This window comes from Mustela erminea, chromosome X, assembly GCF_009829155.1.
Source record: "Mustela erminea isolate mMusErm1 chromosome X, mMusErm1.Pri, whole genome shotgun sequence".
Classification (NCBI taxonomy): Eukaryota; Metazoa; Chordata; class Mammalia; order Carnivora; family Mustelidae; genus Mustela; species Mustela erminea.
This window is the reverse complement of record NC_045635.1, coordinates 49,086,056-49,107,322: the sequence shown is the minus strand read 5'-3', so window position 1 is coordinate 49,107,322 and position 21,267 is coordinate 49,086,056. Positions and strand designations below refer to the sequence as shown.

At 40.5% G+C, this 21,267-nt stretch overlaps 1 protein-coding gene across 1 annotated transcript; it reads left to right on the top strand.

The window, feature by feature from the left end:
* Nucleotides 1-326: 326 nt before the first annotated feature.
* On the top strand, nt 327-2,904 carry LOC116583052 (splicing factor 3A subunit 1-like). The gene has a single exon (XM_032331003.1). It carries the CDS (start codon nt 897-899, stop codon nt 2,304-2,306), a length of 1,410 nt encoding a protein of 469 aa, XP_032186894.1. The 5' UTR covers nt 327-896; the 3' UTR covers nt 2,307-2,904.
* The last annotated feature ends 18,363 nt before the right edge of the window (nt 2,905-21,267 follow it).

The following is a 21,267-nucleotide window of genomic DNA, read 5'->3' as shown; positions in this document are numbered from 1 at the left end:
TCAATGACACCCTGGACAAGATGGACATCACAGATATATACAGAACATTTCATCCCAAAGCAACAGGATACACATTCTTCTTATTGCACATGAAACATTCTTCAGAATACATCACATTATAAGTCAAAAATCAGGTCTTAACCAGTAACAAAAGTTGGGTTCATTCCCTGCATATTTTCAGACCACATGCTTTGAAACTAGAACTCAACCACAAGAGGAAAGTTGGGTAGAATTCAAATACATGGAGGCTAAAGAGCATCTTACTAAAGAATGGATAGGTCAACCAGGAAATTAAAGAAGAATTTAAAAATTCATGAAAACAAGCCCAGGTGATACAAGAGACCATCGTGCCGAAAGAGCCCCCTCCTGAGTTTGAGTTCATAGCAGACCCCCCCTCCATCTCAGCCTTTGACCTGGACGTGGTGAAGCTGACGGCTCAGTTTGTGGCCAGGAACGGCCGCCAGTTTCTGACCCAGTTGATGCAGAAGGAGCAACGTAACTACCAGTTTGACTTCCTCCGCCCGCAGCATAGCCTCTTCAACTACTTCACAAAGCTGGTGGAACAGTACACCAAGATCTTGATTCCTCCTAAAGGCTTATTTACAAAGCTCAAGAAAGAGGCTGAGAACCCCCGAGAAGTTTTGGACCAGGTGTGTTACCGGGTGGAGTGGGCCAAGTTCCAGGAGTGAGAGAGGAAGAAGGAAGAGGAGGAAAAGGAGAAGGAGCGGGTGGCCTATGCGCAGATTGACTGGCATGATTTTGTGGTGGTGGAAACAGTGGACTTCCAACCCAATGAGCAAGGAAATTTCCCTCCCCCCACCACCCCAGAGGAGCTGGGGGCCCGAATTCTCATTCAGGAGCGCTACGAGAAGTTTGGGGAGAGTGAAGAGGTTGAGATGGAGGTCGAGTCTGATGAGGAGGACGAGAAACAGGAGAAGGCGGAGGAGCCTCCTTCGCAGTTGGACCAGGATACCCAAGTGCAAGACATGGACGAGGGTTCGGATGATGAAGAAGAAGGGCAGAAAGTGCCCCCACCCCCAGAGACACCCATGCCGCCTCCTCTGCCCCCAACTCCAGACCAGGTCATTGTTCGGAAGGATTATGTCCCCAAAGCTTCCAAACCCCTGCCTCCAGCCCCTGCTCCAGATGAGTATCTTGTGTCTCCAATCACGGGGGAGAAGATCCCCGCCAGCAAAATGCAGGAGCACATGCGCATCGGGCTTCTCGATCCCCGCTGGCTAGAGCAGCGAGATCGCTCCATCCGGGAGAAGCAGAGCGATGATGAAGTATATGCACCAGGTCTGGATATTGAAAGCAGCTTGAAACAGTTGGCTGAGCGGCGTACTGACATCTTTGGTGTAGAAGAAACAGCCATCGGTAAGAAGATTGGTGAGGAAGAAATCCAGAAGCCAGAGGAAAAGGTGACCTGGGACGGCCACTCGGGTAGCATGGCCCGGACCCAGCAGGCTGCCCAGGCCAACATTACCCTCCAGGAGCAGATCGAGGCCATCCATAAGGCCAAGGGCCTGGTGCCAGAGGATGATACCAAAGAGAAGATTGGCCCTAGCAAACCCAATGAACTTCCCCAGCAGCCACCACCTCCGTCTTCAGCCACCAACATTCCTAGCTCTGCCCCACCCATTACTTCCGTGCCCCGGCCACCCGCGATGCCGCCTCCTGTCCGTACCACAGTTGTGTCTGCAGTATCTGTCATGCCTCGCCCCCCAATGGCATCAGTGGTCCGACTACCCCCGGGCTCAGTGATTGCCCCCATGCCGCCTATCATCCATGCGCCCAGGATCAACGTGGTGCCCATGCCTCCCTCGGCCCCTCCTATCATGGCACCCCGCCCACCCCCCATGATTGTGCCAACAGCATTTGTGCCCGCTCCACCTGTGGCCCCTGTCCCAGCTCCAGCCCCAATGCCCCCTGTCCACCCTCCACCTCCCATGGAGGATGAGCCTGCCTCCAAAAAACTGAAGACAGAAGACAGCCTCGTGCCTGAAGAGGAGTTCCTGCGCAGAAACAAGGGTCCAGTGTCCATCAAAGTCCAAGTGCCCAACATGCAGGATAAGACTGAATGGAAACTGAACGGACAGGTGCTGGTCTTCACACTCTCGCTCACAGACCAGGTCTCTGTCATCAAGGTGAAGATTCACGAAGCCACGGGTATGCCTGCAGGGAAACAGAAGCTGCAGTATGAGGGCATTTTCATCAAGGATTCCAACTCATTGGCTTATTACAACATGGCCAACGGCGCCATCATCCACCTGGCCCTCAAGGAGAGAGGCGGGCGGAAGAAGTAGAGAAGAGAAACTTGCTGTCAGGTCTCAGCCACTGCCGTTTTTGCCTCTTCCTGTCTCCCACTGTCCTGCTCTCTGCCCCAGTCCCAGGAGACCCTGCCTTGTACACTTGTTTCCCTCTTACTGAGTTTGGAAATTCAAATTGTCCTGCCAAGTTTTCTTACCCCATCCCTTCTCTACATTGATAAGGGAGAGCTTTCAAAGCTAGTCTCTTCCCTAGTGGTCTCTGGAATCCCTTTGTGTTTGAGTCTTGATTTGAGGGGATTCATTTCTTTAGGTGGCACATTAGGAGATGTGAATGCAGAAATGTGCTGTGGGATAGTGTCATAGAACCAAGTAGCACCTGGCTGATGAGAGTATGGTTGTTGTCATTATTAATCATTTTGTATAATCCCTTTGTGTTTGAGTCCTGATTTGAGGGGATTCATTTCTTTAGGTAGCGCGTTAGAAGATATGAACCCAGAAATGTCCTGTGGGATAGTGTCATAGTCCCAAGTAGCACCTGACTGATAGAGTATGGTTGTTCTCATTATCAATTATTTTGTATCTTGCCATGGGTTGTCTAATAAACCTCTTGTATCCTTCTTGTGAAAAAAAAAAATTCATGAAAACAAATGAAAACAAAAACACAACGGTTCAGAATCTTTGGGATACAACAAAGGCAATCCTGAGAAGAAATTATATAGCAATGCAAGCCTTTCCCAAGAAAAAAAGAAAGGTCTCAAATATACAACCTAACCCTACACCTTGAGAAAGAACAACAAATAAAGCTTAAACCCAGAAGGAGACGAGAAATAATAAAGATCAGAGCAGAAATTAATTAAATAAAAACCAAAGGAACATTAGAACAGATTAATGAAACTAGAAGCTGTTTCTTTGAAATAATTAATAAGATTGATAAACCCCTAACCAGACATATCCAAAACAAAAGGGAAAGAATCCAAATTAATAAAATCATGAATGAGAGAGGAGAGATCATAACCAACATCAGAGAAATACAAACAATTATAAGAAGATAGAATGAACAACTATACACCAGCGAATTTGACAACCTGAATGAAATGGATACATTCCTAGAGACCTATAAACTATCAAAACTAAATGAAGAAGAAATAGAAAATCTGAACAAACCCATAACCAGTAAGGATGTTGAAGCAGTCATCAAAAGTCTCCCAACAAACAAGAGCCAGGACCAGATGGCTTCCCAGGGGAATTCTACTAAGCATTTAAAGGTACTATCTGTCCTAAAGCTAACAATATTATGTTTCCACTAAATTTACCTTGAAATACTATATTGAGATTATCTCTGTCTCATGTAAATCATGAGTGAGTAAAATGTAGACTTCAGAAGGACTTTCTGTGTTGGGTTTTTAAGAGGTTTTTTCTTATAAAATAAAGACATGCATATTTGAGTTACCAGCAAGATCTCCTTGTAATGTTAAATATCTGAAATCTGCATCCTTTCCTGTTGTTAAATTACACATTCCTGTTGTTAAAACCCTGTTTGATTTTTAATTAAGATGAGAACATCCATGAAAAACAATTTAAAAATATTACTCCCCCCAAAATAAGAGGAAGAATTAATACCTATTCTCCTGAAACTGTTCCAAAAAGTAGAAATGGAAGGAAAACTAAAATCATTTTATGAAGCCAACATTACCTTGATCCCAAAACCAGACATAGAACCTATCAAAATTGAGAATTGCAGACCAGTATCCCTGATGAACAGGGATTCAAAAATTCTAACCAGGGAAGAGGAGTCAAGATGGCGGAGAAGTAGCAGGCTGAGACTACTTCAGCTAGCAGGAGATCAGCTAGATAGCTTATCTAAAGATTACAAACACCTGCAAATCCATTTGCAGATCGAAGAGAAGAACAACAGCAATTCTGGAAACAGAAAAACAACCACTTTCTGAAAGGTAGGACTGGCAGAGACGTGAATCCAAAGCGACGGGAAGATAGACCCCGGGGGGAGGGGCCGACTCCCGGCAAGCGGTGGAGCAAAAGAGAACAAAATCAGGACATTTAAAAGTCTGTTCTGCTGAGGGGCATCGCTCCAGAGGCTAAACCGGGGCGAAGCCCACACGGGGTCAGCGTGGCCTCAGGTCCTGCAGGGTCACAGAAGGGGGTGTCACTCAGGAGATATAAAAGCCCTTTCTGGAGAAATAAAAGAACTAAAATCTAACCAAGTTGAAATCAAAAAAGCTATTAATGAGGTGCAATCAAAAATGGAGGCTCTCACTGCTAGGAAATGAGGCAGAAGAAAGAATTAGTGATATAGAAGACCAAATGACAGAGAAAAAGAAGCTAAGCAAAACAGGGACAAACAGCTACTGGACCACGAGGGGAGAATTCGAGAGATAAGTGACACCATAAGACGAAACACATTAGAATACTTGGGATTCCAGAAGAAGAAGAAAGAGAGAGGGGAGCAGAAGGTATACTGGAGAGAATTATTGGGGAGAATTTCCCCAATATGGCAAAGGGAACGAGCATCAAAATTCAGGAAGTTCAGAGAACGCCCCTCAAAATCAATAAGAATAGTCCCACACCCCGTCACCTAATAGTAAAATTTACAAGTCTCAGTGACAAAGAGAAAATCCTGAAAGCAGCCCGGGAAAAGAAGTCTGTAACATACAATGGTAAAAATATTAGATTGGCAGCTGACTTATCCACAGAGACCTGGCAGGCCAGAAAGAGCTGGCATGATATTTTCAGAGCACTAAACGACAAAAACATGCAGCCAAGAATACTATATCCAGCTAGGCTATCATTGAAAATAGAAGGAGAGATTAAAAGCTTCCAGGACAAACAACAACTGAAAGAATTTGCAAACACCAAACCAGCTCTACAGGAAATCTTGAAAGGGGTCCTCTAAGCAAAGAGAGAGCCTACAAGTGGTAGATCAGAAAGAAACAGACACATATACAGTAACAGTCACCTTACAGGCAATACAATGGCACTAAATTCATACCTCTCAATAGTTACCCTGAATGTTAATGGGCTAAATGCCCCAATCAAAGGACACAGGGTATCAGAATGGATAAAAAAACAAGACCCATCTATATGTTGCCTCCAAGAAACTCATTTTAAGCCTGAAGACACCTCCAGATTTAAAGTGAGGGGGTGGAAAAGAATTTACCATGCTAATGGACATCAGAAGAAAGCAGGAATGGCAATCCTTATATCAGATCAATTAGATTTTAAGCCAAAGACTATAATAAGAGATGAGGAAGGACACTATATCATACTCAAAGGGTCTGTCCAACAAGAAGATTTAACAATTTTAAGTATCTATGCCCCCAACGTGGGAGCAGCCAACTATATAAACCAATTAATAACAAAATCAAAGAAACACATCAACAATAATACAATAATAGTAGGGGACTTTAACACTCCCCTCACTGAAATGGACAGATCATCCAAGCAAAAGATCAGCAAGGAAATAAAGGCCTTAAACGACACAATGGACCAGATGGACATCACAGATATATTCAGAACATTTCATCCCAGGCAACAGAATACACATTCTTCTCTAGTGCACATGGAACATTCTCCAGAATAGATCACATCCTCGGTCCTAAATCAGGACTCAACCGGTATCAAAAGATTGGGATCATTCCCTGCATATTTTCAGACCACAATGCTCTAAAGCTAGAACTCAACCACAAAAGGAAGTTTGGAAAGAATCCAAATACATGGAAACTAAACAGCATCCTTCTAAAGAATGAATGGGTCAACCGGGAAATTAAAGAAGATTGAAAAAAATGATGGAAACAAATGATAATGAAAATACAACGGTTCAAAATCTGTGGGACACAACAAAGGCAGCCCTGAGAGGAAAATATATAGCAGTACAAGCCTTTCTCAAGAAACAAGAAAGGTCTCAGGTACACAACCTAACCCTACACCTAAAGGAGCTGGAGAAAGAACAAGAAAGAAACCCTAAGCCCAGCAGGAGAAGAGAAATCATAAAGATCAGAGCAGAAATCAATGAAATAGAAACCAAAAAAACAATAGAACAAATCAACGAAACTAGGAGCTGGTTCTTTGAAAGAATTAATAAAATTGATAAACCCCTGGCCCGACTTATCAAAAAGAAAAGAGAAAGGACCCAAATAAATAAAATCATGAATGAAAGAGGAGAGATCACAACTAACACCAAAGAAATACAAACTATTATAAGAACATACTATGAGCAACTCTATGCCAATAAATTTGACAATCTGGAAGAAATGGATGCATTCCTAGAAACATATAAACTACCACAACTGAACCAGGAAGAAATAGAAAGCCTGAACAGAACCAGTAAGGAGATTGAAACAGTCATTAAAAATCTCCAAACAAAAGCCCAGGGCCAGACGGCTTCCCGGGGGAATTCTACCAAACATTTAAAGAAGAACTAATTCCTATACTCCTGAAACTGTTCCAAAAAATAGAAATGGAAGGAATACTTCCAAACTCACTTTATGAGGCCAGCATCACCTTGATCCCAAAACCAGACAAGGATCCCATCAAAAAAGAGCTATAGACCAATATCCTTGATGAACACAGATGCGAAAATTCTCACCAAAATACTAGCCAATAGGATTCAACAGTACATTAAAAGGATTATTCACCACGACCATGTGGGATTTATTCCAGGGCTGCAAGGTTGATTCAACATCCACAAATCAGTCAATGTGATACAACACATCAATAAAAGAAAGAACAAGAACCATATGATACTCTCAATAGATGCTGAAAAAGCATTTGACAAAGTACAGCATCCCTTCCTGATCAAAACTCTTCAAAGTGTAGGGATAGAAGGCACATTCCTCAATATCATCAAAGCCATCTATGAAAAACCTACCGCAAATATCATTCTCAATGGAGAAAAACTGAAAGCTTTTCCGCTAAGGTCAGGAACACGGCAGGGATGTCCATTATCACCACTGCTATTCAACATACTACTAGAGGTCCTAGCCTCAGCAATCAGACAACAAAAGGAAATTAAAGGCATCCAAATCGGCAAAGAAGAAGTCAAATTATCACTCTTCGCAGATGATGTGATACTATATGCGGAAAACCCAAAAGACTCCACTCCAAAACTGCTAGAACTTGTACAGGAATTCAGTAAAGTGTCTGGATATAAAATCAATGCACAGAAATCAGTTGCATTTCTCTACACCAACAACAAGACAGAAGAAAGAGAAATTAAGGAGTCAATCCCATTTACAATTGCACCCCAAACCATAAGATACCTAGGAATAAACCTAACCAAAGAGGCACAGAATCTATACTCAGAAAACTATAAAGTACTCATGAAAGAAATTGAGGAAGACACAAAGAAATGGAAAAATGTTCCATGCTCCTGGATTGGAAGAATAAATATTGTGAAAATGTCTATGCTACCTAAAGCAATCTACACATTTAATGCAATTCCTATCAAAGTACCATCCATCTTTTTCAAAGAAATGGAACAAATAATGCTAAAATTTATATGGAACCAGAAAAGACCTCGAATAGCCAAAGGGATATTGAAAAAGAAAGCCAACGTTGGTGGCATCACAATTCCGGACTTCAAGCTCTATTACAAAGCTGTCATCATCAACACAACATGGTACTGGCACAAAAACAGACACATAGATCAATGGAACAGAATAGAGAGCCCAGAAATAGACCCTCAACTCTATGGTCAACTAATCTTCGACAAAGCAGGAAAGAATGTCCAATGGAAAAAAGACAGCCTCTTCAATAAATGGTGCTGGGAAAATTGGACAGCCACATGCAGAAAAATGAAATTGGACCATTTCCTTACACCACACACAAAAATAGACTCAAAATGGATGAAGGACCTCAACGTGCGAAAGGAATCCATCAAAATCCTTGAGGAGAACACAGGCAGCAACCTCTTCGACCTCAGCCGCAGCAACATCTTCCTAGGAACAACGCCAAAGGCAAGGGAAGCAAGGGCAAAAATGAACTATTGGGATTTCATCAAGATCAAAAGCTTTTGCACAGCAAAGGAAACAGTTAACAAAATCAAAAGACAACTGACAGAATGGGAGAAGATATTGGCAAACAACATATCAGATAAAGGACTAGTTTCCAAAATCTATAAGAACTTAGCAAACTCAACACCCAAAGAACAAATAATCCAATCAAGAAATGGGCAGAGGACATGGACAGACATTTCTGCAAAGAAGATATCCAGATGGCTAACAGACACATGAAAAAATGCTCCATATCACTCGGCATCAGGGAAATACAAATCAAAACACAATGAGATATCACCTCACACCAGTCAGAATGGCTAAAATCAACAAGTCAGGAAATGACAGATGCTGGCGAGGATGCGGAGAAAGGGGAACCCTCCTACATTGGTGGGATGTGTAACCTGGTGCAGCGACTCTGGAAAACAGCATGGAGATTCCTCAAAATGTTGAAAATAGAACTGCCCTATGACCCAGCAATTGCACTACTGGGTATTTACCCTAAAGATACAAACGTAGTGATCCAAAGGGGCACGTGCACCCGAATGTTTATAGCAGCAATGTTCTCAATAGCCAAACTATGGAAAGAACCTAGATGTCCATCAACAGATGAATGGATCAAGAAGATGTGGTAGATATACACAATGGAATACTATGCAGCCATCAAAAGAAATGAAATCTTGCCATTTGCAACAACATGGATGGAACTAGAGCGTATCATGCTTAGCGAAATAAGTCAAGCAGAGAAAGACAACTATCATATGATCTCCCTGATATGAGGAAGTGGTGATGCAACATGGGGGCTTAAGTGGGTAGAAGAAGAGTCAATGAAACAGGATGGAATTGGGAGGGAGACAAACCATAAGTGACTCTTAATCTCACAAAACAAACTGAGGGTTGCTGGGGGGAGGGGGTTTGGGAGAAGGGGTTGGGATTATGGACATTGGGGAGGGTAGGTGCTTTGGTGAGTGCTGTGAAGGGTGTAAACCCGGTGATTCACAGACCTGTACCCCTGGGGATAAAAATATATGTTTATAAAAAATTAAAAAAGTTTTAAAAAAGTAAGAAAGTCTAAATAAAAATGGGCTTTACTCTTTCATGGTATCTTAGCATAGATTGTTTGGTGATCAATACACTTATTGATGTTTTAAATGCTAGCATTGATAGATAGAAATATAATAGTTATTTGTTAGGTTTTTTTTTTTTTAATTTTTAACTTTACACCATTTCTTGGCTGGTCCTATGAAAGTTATGTGCAGAAAAAGTGAGCCCCACTGCAGCAGAAAAATCGGTAATAAAAAGGTCCATGTATGCTCTATTATTAAAGGCATTAGTGAAAGTTAAACTAAGCCTAAGAAATCAAGTTTGAAAATACACAAGATTTTATAGAGAAGCACTTGGCCAAAGACAGTACTTTCTCACTGGGCTTCCAATATGCGCCCCATTTAGCAGTAACAGGCCTTGGACTACCGCAACTTTGGGTTGAGACTCCCAATAGTACAATTACCCAATTAGTTTAAGTTCACAGGTCATGGAGTCCAGACTACCAGCACATACAGACTGACATCCTGTGGGGGCTGACAACAAGAAGATACTCTCTTGTCTTCCCTGTTTTCTCTACTTTTCTTCCTCTTGTTGCCACTAAGTTTCTGCTGAGATATTTGATAACAGCAACGTGGGTCATATTACCTATTGTATTAAGTCCTGAGGACATATTTGCTTGGGATATCTGCTCTAGTAGCTGGGGATTAGTGTGCTTTCTAATTTTTGCATGTGAGACTGATACTATAATAATCTTAAGTCCTATTGACCCGGTGTGCTCTTAAAAACATATGACATGCAATTGTGGGGTTGGATTAATTCAGCTCCTGACGTTTCCAATCAAAAGGAAGGCAGTCAGGCTGAAGCTGCTGAGGGACCTCTTCCCCCTACACACACACCTATACAGATAATTTTGTGAGATCTGTACCGCTGAAATGAAAAAAGAAATTGGGAAAGGAAGAATTTTAGAATTTACTGCCTTTGGACATTAAAATAGAAATTTAAATTGGAACATTCATTTCCCCCTTGGAGTGTAATGGTTGGCGTTGGTTTCATACAGTTCAAATTAAGGCATTTTTATTATGCTGTATTATTTAGAGTGTTCAATGCTATTTTTGAGGCTCATTATGTAACCTTTATAAGCTGTAGTGAATAATGTGGCTGCACATAATTGTAAATCGAGGATAAAATAGTGAGTGAATTCTCACCTTGAGATGTAATACAGCTTTGGAGTTAATTTAATTAATGTTCTATTTTGACTTCTTTCAGGGTCTTCTAGGGGCAAAAGCAGAATGGCTCACCAGTCTTACACAGATGGGAGCATAACATTCCTAAATATTCTTGGTCTCTTCCAAAGGGCGCAGTCAAAACCTGTTTGTTAACCATAGTCTTGGATATTAATCACTGTGGTTTAAGAGAAAAAATGCCCAACGGTATGAAGGTATTTATCATCTGCCTCTGTATTTCTGACTCAAGGAAAAAAGAAAGAAAGTAAAAGACTTGTCCCTCTCAAAAATATTTGGAAGAAAATTTCTATCCATCTCCAATTGCTATACTCATTCAGTTTTCTATATGGGAGGAGGAATATCTGATGAAATTGAAAAAAAAAAAGGTTATAGATGAGCAACCTTGGCCCCTCTTGGCTCTTTAATCCATTCTTCATTGCAAACCATGGAAAAGACTGCAGCCCTTCATTACATCGCTGGGTAAACATCCACTCTGTAGACCCCCGCCATCTTTCTGGGGTGAGGGATCCCATTGTCTTTAGACTGGCAGTGGAAGTTCATGTTATGCTCAGGTCCAAACCACATTCTCCAGTCCAGACCTACCATCAATAAAGATGATATATAGTTTTATTCTTTAGAACATTTGTTTAATATATAGGTTGTTTGTGGGGGGGCGACCCATGTCCTTCTAGTAAATTCAAACAGTGAAAAAGAGCATGCAGTAAAAAGTCTCCGTTCTTCCTTCCCCTCCCCCAACCTCAATCCTCCAGTCCCACATTCTGAAACTAACCAATGCTACCAGTTAGTGTGTCCTTCCAGAGATAATATATGTTTTCAAAAGCATAATATGTATATGTGTGTATCAGTTTTTTAGTACAAATTATGACATTCTATACACGCTCTTCTGAACTTTGTTTTTTTTTACTTAATATATTGAACATGATATTTTAAGTTGTCTTCCATTCCTATGTATATATATCATAGTTGGTTGAGAATCTGGAAGGGAAGGAGGCATAATTAATTCAACTCCTTATTTTTTTACTTTTTTAATTTAAATTTTAATGAATATATAGTGTAATATTGGCTCAGGAATAGAATTTATTGATTCATCACTTACATATAACAACCAGTGCTCAACACAAGTGCCCTCCTCAATACTCATTTAGACCAACACCTGCCGACCTCCCCCCCATTAGCCCTCAGCTTGTTCTCAATGATTAAGTCTCTCTTATGGTTTGCATCACTCTCTTTATTTTTCTTCCCATATTTTCATCTCTTTTGTTTCTTAAACTGACATATGAAAAAAACCATATGGTACCTGTCTTTCTCTGACTGACTTATTTTGCTTACTTTAATACGCTCTAGCTCCATCCACTTCTTTGCAAATGTACAGATTCCATTCCTTTTGATGTCTGAGTGATATTCCTTTATATCTGTGTGTATATATGGACATATATACACACACATATATATATGTGTGTGTGTGTGTGTGTGTATATATATATATATATATATATATATATATATATATATATTATGTCCACACACATACATATATGCCACATCTTCTTTATCCATTCTTCAGTTCATGGACATTTGGGCTCTTTCTGTAATTTAGCTATTGATAATAATGCTACATTAAACATCAGGGTTCATGAGCCCCAATGAATCAGAATTTTTGTATCCTTTGGATAAATACCTAGTAGCTCAAATGCTAGATTGTACAGTAGTTCAATTTTCAACTTTTTGAACAACTTTCATACTGTCACTCAGCATAATCTCTTCCAGTCCCATCCGTGTTGATACAAAAGTTGGGTATTCATGCTTTCTGATGGAGGCATAATATTCTGTTGTATATATGGACCATATCTTCTTTATCCATTCACCTGCTGAAGAGCACCTTGGCTCTTTCCACACTTTGGTGACAGTGGCCATTGCTGCTAGGAACATTGGGGTACAGATGGCTTTTCATTTCACTACATCTGTATCATTGGGATAAATACCCAGTAGTGCCATTGCAGGGTCATAGGGTAGCTCTATTTTTCATTTCCTGAGGAATCTCCACCCTGTTTTCCAAAGTGGTTACGCCAAATTGCATTCCCACCAACAGTGTAAGAGGGCTCCCCTTTCTCCACATCCTCTTCAACACATGTTGTTTACTGTCTTGTTAATTTTGGCCATTCTTTTTTTTTAAGATTTTATTTATTTGACAGACAGAGGGGCAGGCGGGGGCGGGGGGGAAGCAGGCTCCCTGCCAAGCAGAGAGCCCAATGTGGGACTTGATCCCAGGACCCTGAGATCATGACCTGAGCCTAAGGCAGAGGCTTAACCCACTGAGCCACCCAGGCATGCCAATTTTGGCCATTCTAACTGATGCAAGGTGGTATCTCAATATGGTTTTGATTTGAATCTCCCTGATGGCTCATGATGATGCATATTTTTTCATGTGTCTGTTAGCTATTTTTATGTCCTCCATAGAAAAGTGTCTGATTATGTCATCTGCCTATTTATTGACATAATTATCTGGTTTTTGAGTGTTGAGTTTGAGGAGTTCTTTAGATCTTGGATATCCGCCCTTTGTCTGTAGTGTCATTTACAAATATCTTCTCCCATGCCATGGATGGCCTCTTTGTTTTGTTGACTATTTCCTTTACTCTGCAGAAGCTTTTGATCTCAATGAAGTCAAAAGTTCATTTTTGCTCTTTTTTCCTTTGTCTTTGGAGACATGACTTGAAAGAAATTGCTGTAGCCAATGTCAAAGAGATTACTGCTTATGTTCTTCTCTAGGATTTTGATAAGATTCCTGCCTCACGTTGAGGTCTTTTATCCATTTAGAGTTTATCTTTGTGTATGGTGTAAGAGAGTGGTTGAGTTTCATTCTTCTATACATAGTTGTCCAATTTTACCAGCACCATTTATTGAAGAGGCTGCCATTTTTCCACTGGATATTTTTTCCTACTTTGTCGAAGATTATTTGACCGTAAAGTTGCAGGTCCATACTGGGCTCTCTACTCTGTTCCACTATTCTATGTGTCTATTTTTGTGCTTGTTCCATGCTGTCAAGTTGATCACAGCTTTGTACTAAAGTTGCAAATCAGACAACATGATGCCCCCAGTTGTGTTTTTCTTTTTGCAACCTTTCCTTAACAACTCGTGGTCTCTTCTGGCTCAATACAAATTTTAGGATTGTTTGTTCCAGCACTTTGAAAAGTTCCAGTGGAATTTTGATCGAGATGGCATTGAAAGTATTGATTTCTCTAGGCAGCATAGACATTTTAACAATGTTTATTCTTCCGATCCATGAGCACGGAATGATGTTCCATCTTTTTGTGTCTTCTTCAATTTCTTTCACGGGTGTTCTGTAGTTCCTTGATTACAGATCCTTTACCTCCTTGGTTAGGTTCATTCCCAGGTATCTATGGTTCTTGGTACTATAGTAAATGGAATTAATTTTCTAATATAACTTTCTGTATTTTCATTGTTAGTGTATAAGAAAGCAAATGATTTCTATACACTAATTTTTTTTTATCCTGCCACATTACTGAATTGCTGTATGAGTTCTAGTAGTTTGGGGGTGGAGAATTTTGGGTTTTCATGTAAAGTATCATGTCATCTGCGAAGAGAGAGACATTGACTTCTTCTTTGCCCCTCTGAATACCTTTTGGGGATTTTTGTTGTCTGATTGCTGTTGCTAGGACTTCTAGTACTATGTTGAACAGCAGTGGTGAAAGTGGACATCCTTGTCATGTTCCTGATCTCAAAGGAAAGGCTGTCAGCTTATTCCCATTGAGAATGATAATCGCTGTGGATTTTACATAGATAGATTTTATGAAACTGAGGAATGTTTCCTCTATCCTTATACTTTGAAACATTTAAATGAGGAATGGATGCTGCATATTGTCAAATGCTTTTTCTGCATCAATTGAGAGGACCACGTGGTTCTCCTCTCTTCTCTTATTGATTTGTCCTATCACATTGATTGATTTGCAAATGTTGAACCACCCTTGCATCACATGGATAAATCCCACCTGGTCCTGGTGGATAATCTTTTTAATGTACTGTTGGATCCTATTGGCTAGGATCTTGCTGAGCATCTTGGCATCCATATTCATCAGGGACACTGATCTGAAATTATCATTTTTGAGGTGTTGTTTGCCTGGTTTGGGGATCAGGGTAATGCTTGATTCATAGGAAGAGTCTGGAAATTTTCCTTCTGTTCCTATTTTTTGAAACGTCTTCAGGAGAATAGGTATTTTTTCTTCATTGAATGTTTGGTAGAATTCCCCACAGAATCCCTTAGGTCCTGGGCTCATGGCTTTTTCGAGGTCTTTGATCCCTTCTTCAATCTTGTTACCAGATATTGATCTATTTAGGTTGTCAATTTCTTGCTGATTCATTCGTGGAAGCTCATAGGTTTCCAAGAATACATCCATTTCTTCTAGGTTGTTTAACTTATTGGTATATTACTGTTGATAATAATTTCTTTTTTTAATTTAATTTAATTTTTTTGATAATAATATTTTTAAAGATTTTATTTATTTATTTGACAGACAGAGATCACAAGTAGGCAGAGAGGCAGGCAGAGAGAGAGGAGGATGCAGGCTCCCTGCTGAGCAGAGAACCCGATGGGGGGCTCAATCCCAGGACCCTGGGATCATGACCTGAGCCGAAAGCAGAGGCTTTAACCCACTGAGCTACCCAGGCGCCCCTGTTGATAATAAATTTTGATGACTCTATTTCCTTGGTTTTTGTTGTGACCTCTGTCCTTTCATTCATAATTTTATTAATTTGGGTCCTCTCTCTTTTCTTTTGGATTAATTTGGCCCATAGTTTATTGATCTTATTGATTCTTTCAAGGAACCAGCTTCTAGTTTTGTTGATGTGTTCTACTGTATCTCTAATTTCTAAATCATTGATCTATGCGCTAATCTTGATTATTTCCCTTCTTGTGCATGGGTTGGCTTAATTCGTTGTTGATTTTCCAGTTCTTTGAGGTGTAAAAAGAGCTTGTGTATTTTGGATTTTCCTTTTTTTTTTTTTTTTTTTTGAGAGGTTTGGATGGCTTTGTATTTCTCTCTAGGACCGCCTTTGCCATATCCCATAGGTTTTGGACGGATGTGTCTTCAAACTTATTGGTTTCCATGAAATGTTTAAGTTCTTCTTTGATTTTCTGGTTGATCCAAACATTCTTAAGCAGGGTGGTCTTTAGCTTCCAGGTCTTTGAATTCCTTCCAAACTATTTTTTGGCTGAGTTACAGTTTCAAAGCATTGTGGTCTGAGAATATGCAGGGAATAATCTCAGTCTTTTGGTATCAATTGAGCTCTGATTTGTGACCCAGTATGTGATCAATTCTGGAGAAAGTTCTATGTGTGCTCGAGAAGAATGAGTATTCTGTTGGTTTAGGGTAGAATGTTCTGTATATATCTATGAGGTCCACCTGGTCCAACGTGTCATTCAAAGTTCTTGTGTCTATATAGATTTTCTGCATGGATGATTGGTCTATTACTGAGAGTGGCATCTTAAGATCCCCTACAATTAGTGTATTGATATCAATACGACTGTATATTTTGCTTAACTGTTGACTTATGTAGTTGGATGCTCTTGTATTGGGGGCATAAATATTTACAATTTTTGGATCTTCTTGGTTGATAGACACTTTAAGAATGATATAGTGTCCTTCTGTATCTCTGACAGTATTTGCTTAAAATCTAATTTATCTGGTATGAGAATTGCTACCCTGGCTTTCTTTTAAAGCCCGTTGGCATGAAAGATGCTTCTCCATCCCTTCACTTGCAGTCTAGATGTATTTTTAGGTTTGAAATGTGTCTCTTGTAGACAGCATATGAACGATACTGTCGTTTTATCCAATCTGAAACTCTGTGCCTTTTTATGGGAGCATTTAGGCCATACACATTGATAGTGATTATTGAAAGGTAAGTTCTAATTGACATCATGTTGCCTGTGAAGTCCTTGTTTCTATAGATTGTCTTTGTACATTTCTGTTCTATGTCACTCTCAGGTTCTCCATTCTTTTATAGAACCCCCCCCATTAATATTTATTTTAGTGCTGGATTGGTGGCCACATAATCTTTAAAACCTTGTCAGTCTTGGGAGCTCTTTATCTCTTCATCCATTTTGAATGTCAACCTTGCTGCATAAAGTACCCGTGACTGCATGTTATTCTCATTTATTGCCCTGAATATGTCTTGCCAGTCCTTTCTGACTTGCCAGGTTTCTGTGGGGAGGTCTGACATTATTCAAATGGACCTTCCACTGGTTGTAAGGAATCTCTTCCCCTTAGTGGCCCTCAAAAGCTCTTGTCTAAAATTATGATTAGTAAGTTTCACAGTCAAGTGCCTCGAGGTCTTTCTAGATTCATTGATCTTAGTGGTGTTTTTTCTGCCTCTAGGACATGAACACTTGTTCCATTCCCCAGACTGGGAAAATTTTCATTCAGAATTTATTCAACTATATCTTGTAGTCTTCTCTCTTTCTCCACCCCCTCAGGGATCCCAATAATTCTGACGTTGGAATGTTTTATGGCATCATTTATTTCCCTAATTCCGTTTTCATGGCTTCTAAGCTGTTTCTTCCAGGCCTCCTCCTGATCCTTTTTTTCTATCAGTTTGTCCTCTAGATCACAAATTCCATCTTCTGCCATGGTTTCCCTAGCTGTTAGAGTATTTAGATTAGATTGGATCTCACTGATAGCTCTCTTAACTTCTGCCAGGTTGGCTCTCACTTCTGCCCTTAGACATTCTATGTTGCCACTAATGGTCTTTTCCAACCTAACCATTGCCTGGATAGTTGTTACCCTGAATTCCCTTTTGAGCCTACTGTTTACATCCATATCCAATAGTTCTGTGGCAGAGGGCACGGTCTCTGAATTTTTCCTCTGTTGGGTGTTCCCCCTACTAATCACTTTGTTGAGAGGTAGCTGAGGGGATGTGTAGCTGAATGTATCAAAAATGATCCAGGTAAGGTGCACCCTGGAATGTTTCAGAGCAATTGGAAGTCAACACCAAAAAGAACAAAAAAAGAGATAGAGAAAGTGAGAGATAGAGAAAAGAGAAAACCAATGCAGATTGAGCCCCAAAATTAAGATTTACAAGGTATATAAACCAAATTGGGCAAAGAAAAAGACCAACAAAAGTAAATGACAAGGAAAAAAAAAAAAGAATGCAGCCACAGTGAACCCCTAGAATAAGATTTAGATAATATAAGAACAAAAAACACGTACACAGAACCACTGACAGAAGAAAAGGAGGAGAGGGTGGTTATAAACCCTTGATGTGGTTGAGAAAGGTTATTTTGTTTTCTTCCTGGGTGTATCTTGATATATTTGTTACAGGACTCAACTTTCCAGAGATAAAGGGAGGTTGAAACTAGTTTATATATGGGGAATTACTGATTAGGGAAAAAGAATTATCTTGAAGTTTATATCTATATGTATATGTTTTTTTAAAAAAGCAAAGAAAAGAGAACCACACAGGTCTATGTATGGAAAAAATCAAGTTAAAAGGTTATTTTGGAATATGGTGTATTAAACTTTGAGTTGTAATGGTGAGTAGTTTAAAAAAATTAAAAGAACAAGAATCACGAGAAAGAATTTTTTTTTTAAGGTGTATCTGTGAAATATACACGTTTTAGGGCAATACAGGGAGCTTAGTGTTTTTCCCTGATGTTGGGGTTTTACAGGGTTTCACAGTTTTAGGGCGACACCCTGTGGTGTCCTCTTGTTCTTTTGGCTTGCCTTCTTGGGAGAGGCCTGCTGCATTGTTTTTCCAGTCAATCTTGCTTGGGTTGAGTTGTCCTGCTCCCTATCAAGAGGCTGGGCTCTGTAGAAACCGGTTTTTCAGGCTTTTGTTCTCTGGAGGTTTTTGTTCTTTGGTGGCTTTCTATTTTGCACTATTTAGTGGAAAGCAAACTGCACCCAGACCTCTACCTCAGAGAAAAGCCTCAGTCTGCTCCCCTCTGGGTAATCCAGAACCCACAAACTCCCCCTCTGCAAACTCCGCTGAGCAGCACAAACTCCCACAGGTGGTATGCACCCCAGTCACTGTCTCAGTGGTTGCCTGAGGCGCTGCTTGTTTCTGCATACCCCCCCAACTAAAGCCCGCAAGTGATATTGGTCCAGGGAGCCCACTTCCTATGGCTGCCTTTGCTGGGACTGCTGTCTCTTGTCCAGGCCCATGTAGGGTGCACTCAGACCCCACAGTCACACAGGTCACAGAAGGCTGCCATCACCAAGGGATCCTGACTCAAGATCATGCCAGGCTCTCTCAGGCTCAGGCTGGGAGCATTCAGACCCCTGGCCAGTCCTAAAGACGGCTAGCTAGTGCCCACAACAAGTTGTCTCAGGCATGGACAGGGCATGTGCTCATACTGGGGCATACGCTCAGACCCTGGTCACGCAGTGCATGCAGTGTTCACAGAGCGCAAAAGGCTGTGGTTCTAGAGAGTGATGGCTGGCGCCCACACTGGACTCTCTAACACACAGGTGGGAGTGTGCCCAGCCAAGTGGTGGTGCAAGCAGCAGAAAGCCAGGAGGCTCAGAGACCATGGACTGGATGTTCCACTACACTCTCTGGTACAGGTGGTTACTGGCGGTGACTTTCCTGGGTCCGTGGGCTTAAGCTTATGCCTGTGACTACCTGATTCCACCAGTTGCCACATAAGCTCTTTTGCTCTTTTCGAGTGCTTTTAACCAGACTCCCAGTTAATGCTGGTCGCCAATCACAGGGCACATTCATATTGGGGTATTATTTTCCAATGTGTTACTTCTGGTGGCTCCCTCCCTCTTTTGTTTATCCTCTAATATTATTAAAGCAACCCCATTCCACTTTACCACTCCACTGATGTCTTCTGCCCCCATAGAGATCCATAAGTGTATAGTCTTACATCTCAGGTTGATTTTATGGGTGTTCAGAATGTTCTGGTAGATATTTAGCTCACTTTAGGAGACTGGTTGAAACAGAGTCTCCTAGTTCTCTGCTGTCTTGCCCTTCCTCTTATTTTTTTAAATTTTTTAAAGATTTTACTTATTTATTTGAGAGAGAGAGAGAGAAGGAATGGAGAAGGGGCAGAGGGAGAGGTAAAAGCAGAGATCCTGCTAAGTAGGGAACCTGATATGGGGCTCCATCCTGGGACTCTAGAATCACAATCTGAGCTGAAGGCAGACACTTAACCAACTGAACTACCCAAGCACCCTGTTAGGTTGGCTTTTAATTTTATTGTTTCCTTCACTGTACAGCAGCTTTTTATTGTGAGGTAGTCCCAGTAGTTTATTTTGCCTTTGTTTCCCTTGCCTCAGAAGAAGTATCTAGAAAAATGTTGCTATGACTAATGTGAAAGAAGATAGTCCCTGTGTTCTTCTGGGCCTTTGATGCTTTCAGGTCTCACATTTAGGTCGTCAATTCATTTTAAATTCATTTTTGTGTATGGTGTAAGAAAGTGGTCCCGTTTCATTCTTCTGCATATTGCTCTTCAGTTTTTCCAACACCATTTGTTGAAGAGAATTTTCCTCATTTCATACTCTTTCCTGCTTTGTTTAAGAATAATTGAGAAGGGGCCCCTGGGTGGCTCAGTGGGTTAAGCCTCTGCCTTCAGCTCAGGTCATGATCTCAGAGTCCTGGGATCTCTCTGCTTGGTGGGGAGCCTGCTTCCCCAATCTCTCTGCCTGCCTCTGTGCCTACTTGTGATCTCTATCTCTGTCAAGTAAATAAATAAAATCTTTAAAAAAAAGAAGAAGAAGAATTGAGAAATAACTATGGATTCATTTCTGCATATTCTATTCTGTTCTATTGATTGATGTATCTGTGTTTGTAACAGCAACATATTATATTGATCACAACAGTTTTGTAATATAATTTAAAATCCAGAATTGTGATGCATCCAGCTTTGCTTTTCTTTGTTAAGGTTGTTTGGCTATTTGGGGTGTTTTATAGTTCCATACAAATTTTAGGATTGTTTGTTCCAACTTTGTGAAAAATACTGTTGGTATTTTGATAGGGGTTGCACTAAATATGTATTCCTATGAGTGGTATAGACATCTTAACAATATTTGTTGTTCCAACCCATAAGCTTGAAATGCCTTTCCATTTCTTTGTGTCATTTTTGGTTTCTTTTATTAATGCTTTATAGTGTCCAGAGTACAGGACTTTCACCTCATAATTAGGTTTATTACTAGGTATCCTATTGTTTGGGGGATAATTGTAACCGGAACTGTCTTTCTTTCTGAAGCTTCACTGTAGGTGTATAGAATTGCAACAGATTTCAGGAAACTCATTTTACACAAGGTTTAAACAGTTACCAAGGATCACTGATTCGTGTAACAAAAGTAATCCAGATGTTAGATGGGCTACAGGCACAGTTTGATTAGGACTTAGGCTATGTCTGCGAGTCTTTAGGAATTTCCTTCCTCTCTCTGTCAATTTCATTCTCATGCCTCTTTTCCAAATGGTATTTAAAATTTGAGTAACAGTTCCAGGCTACAACAGCTCCATTTTAATGGAAGATAAATAACCTATGTTTTCTGATGCATTCTGAACTGGTTTAGATTACATAACTGAATCAATCACATTAAGTCTCACCGATTGCATTCATTGGCTTAGCCAATGAATGGGCATGTGTTCCATCCCTGAAGGTTAGGATATATATCCTTAGAATCAAAGGGATTCCTAGTAGAATCAGGGGCATGAGAAGTGACTAACATGTACCAA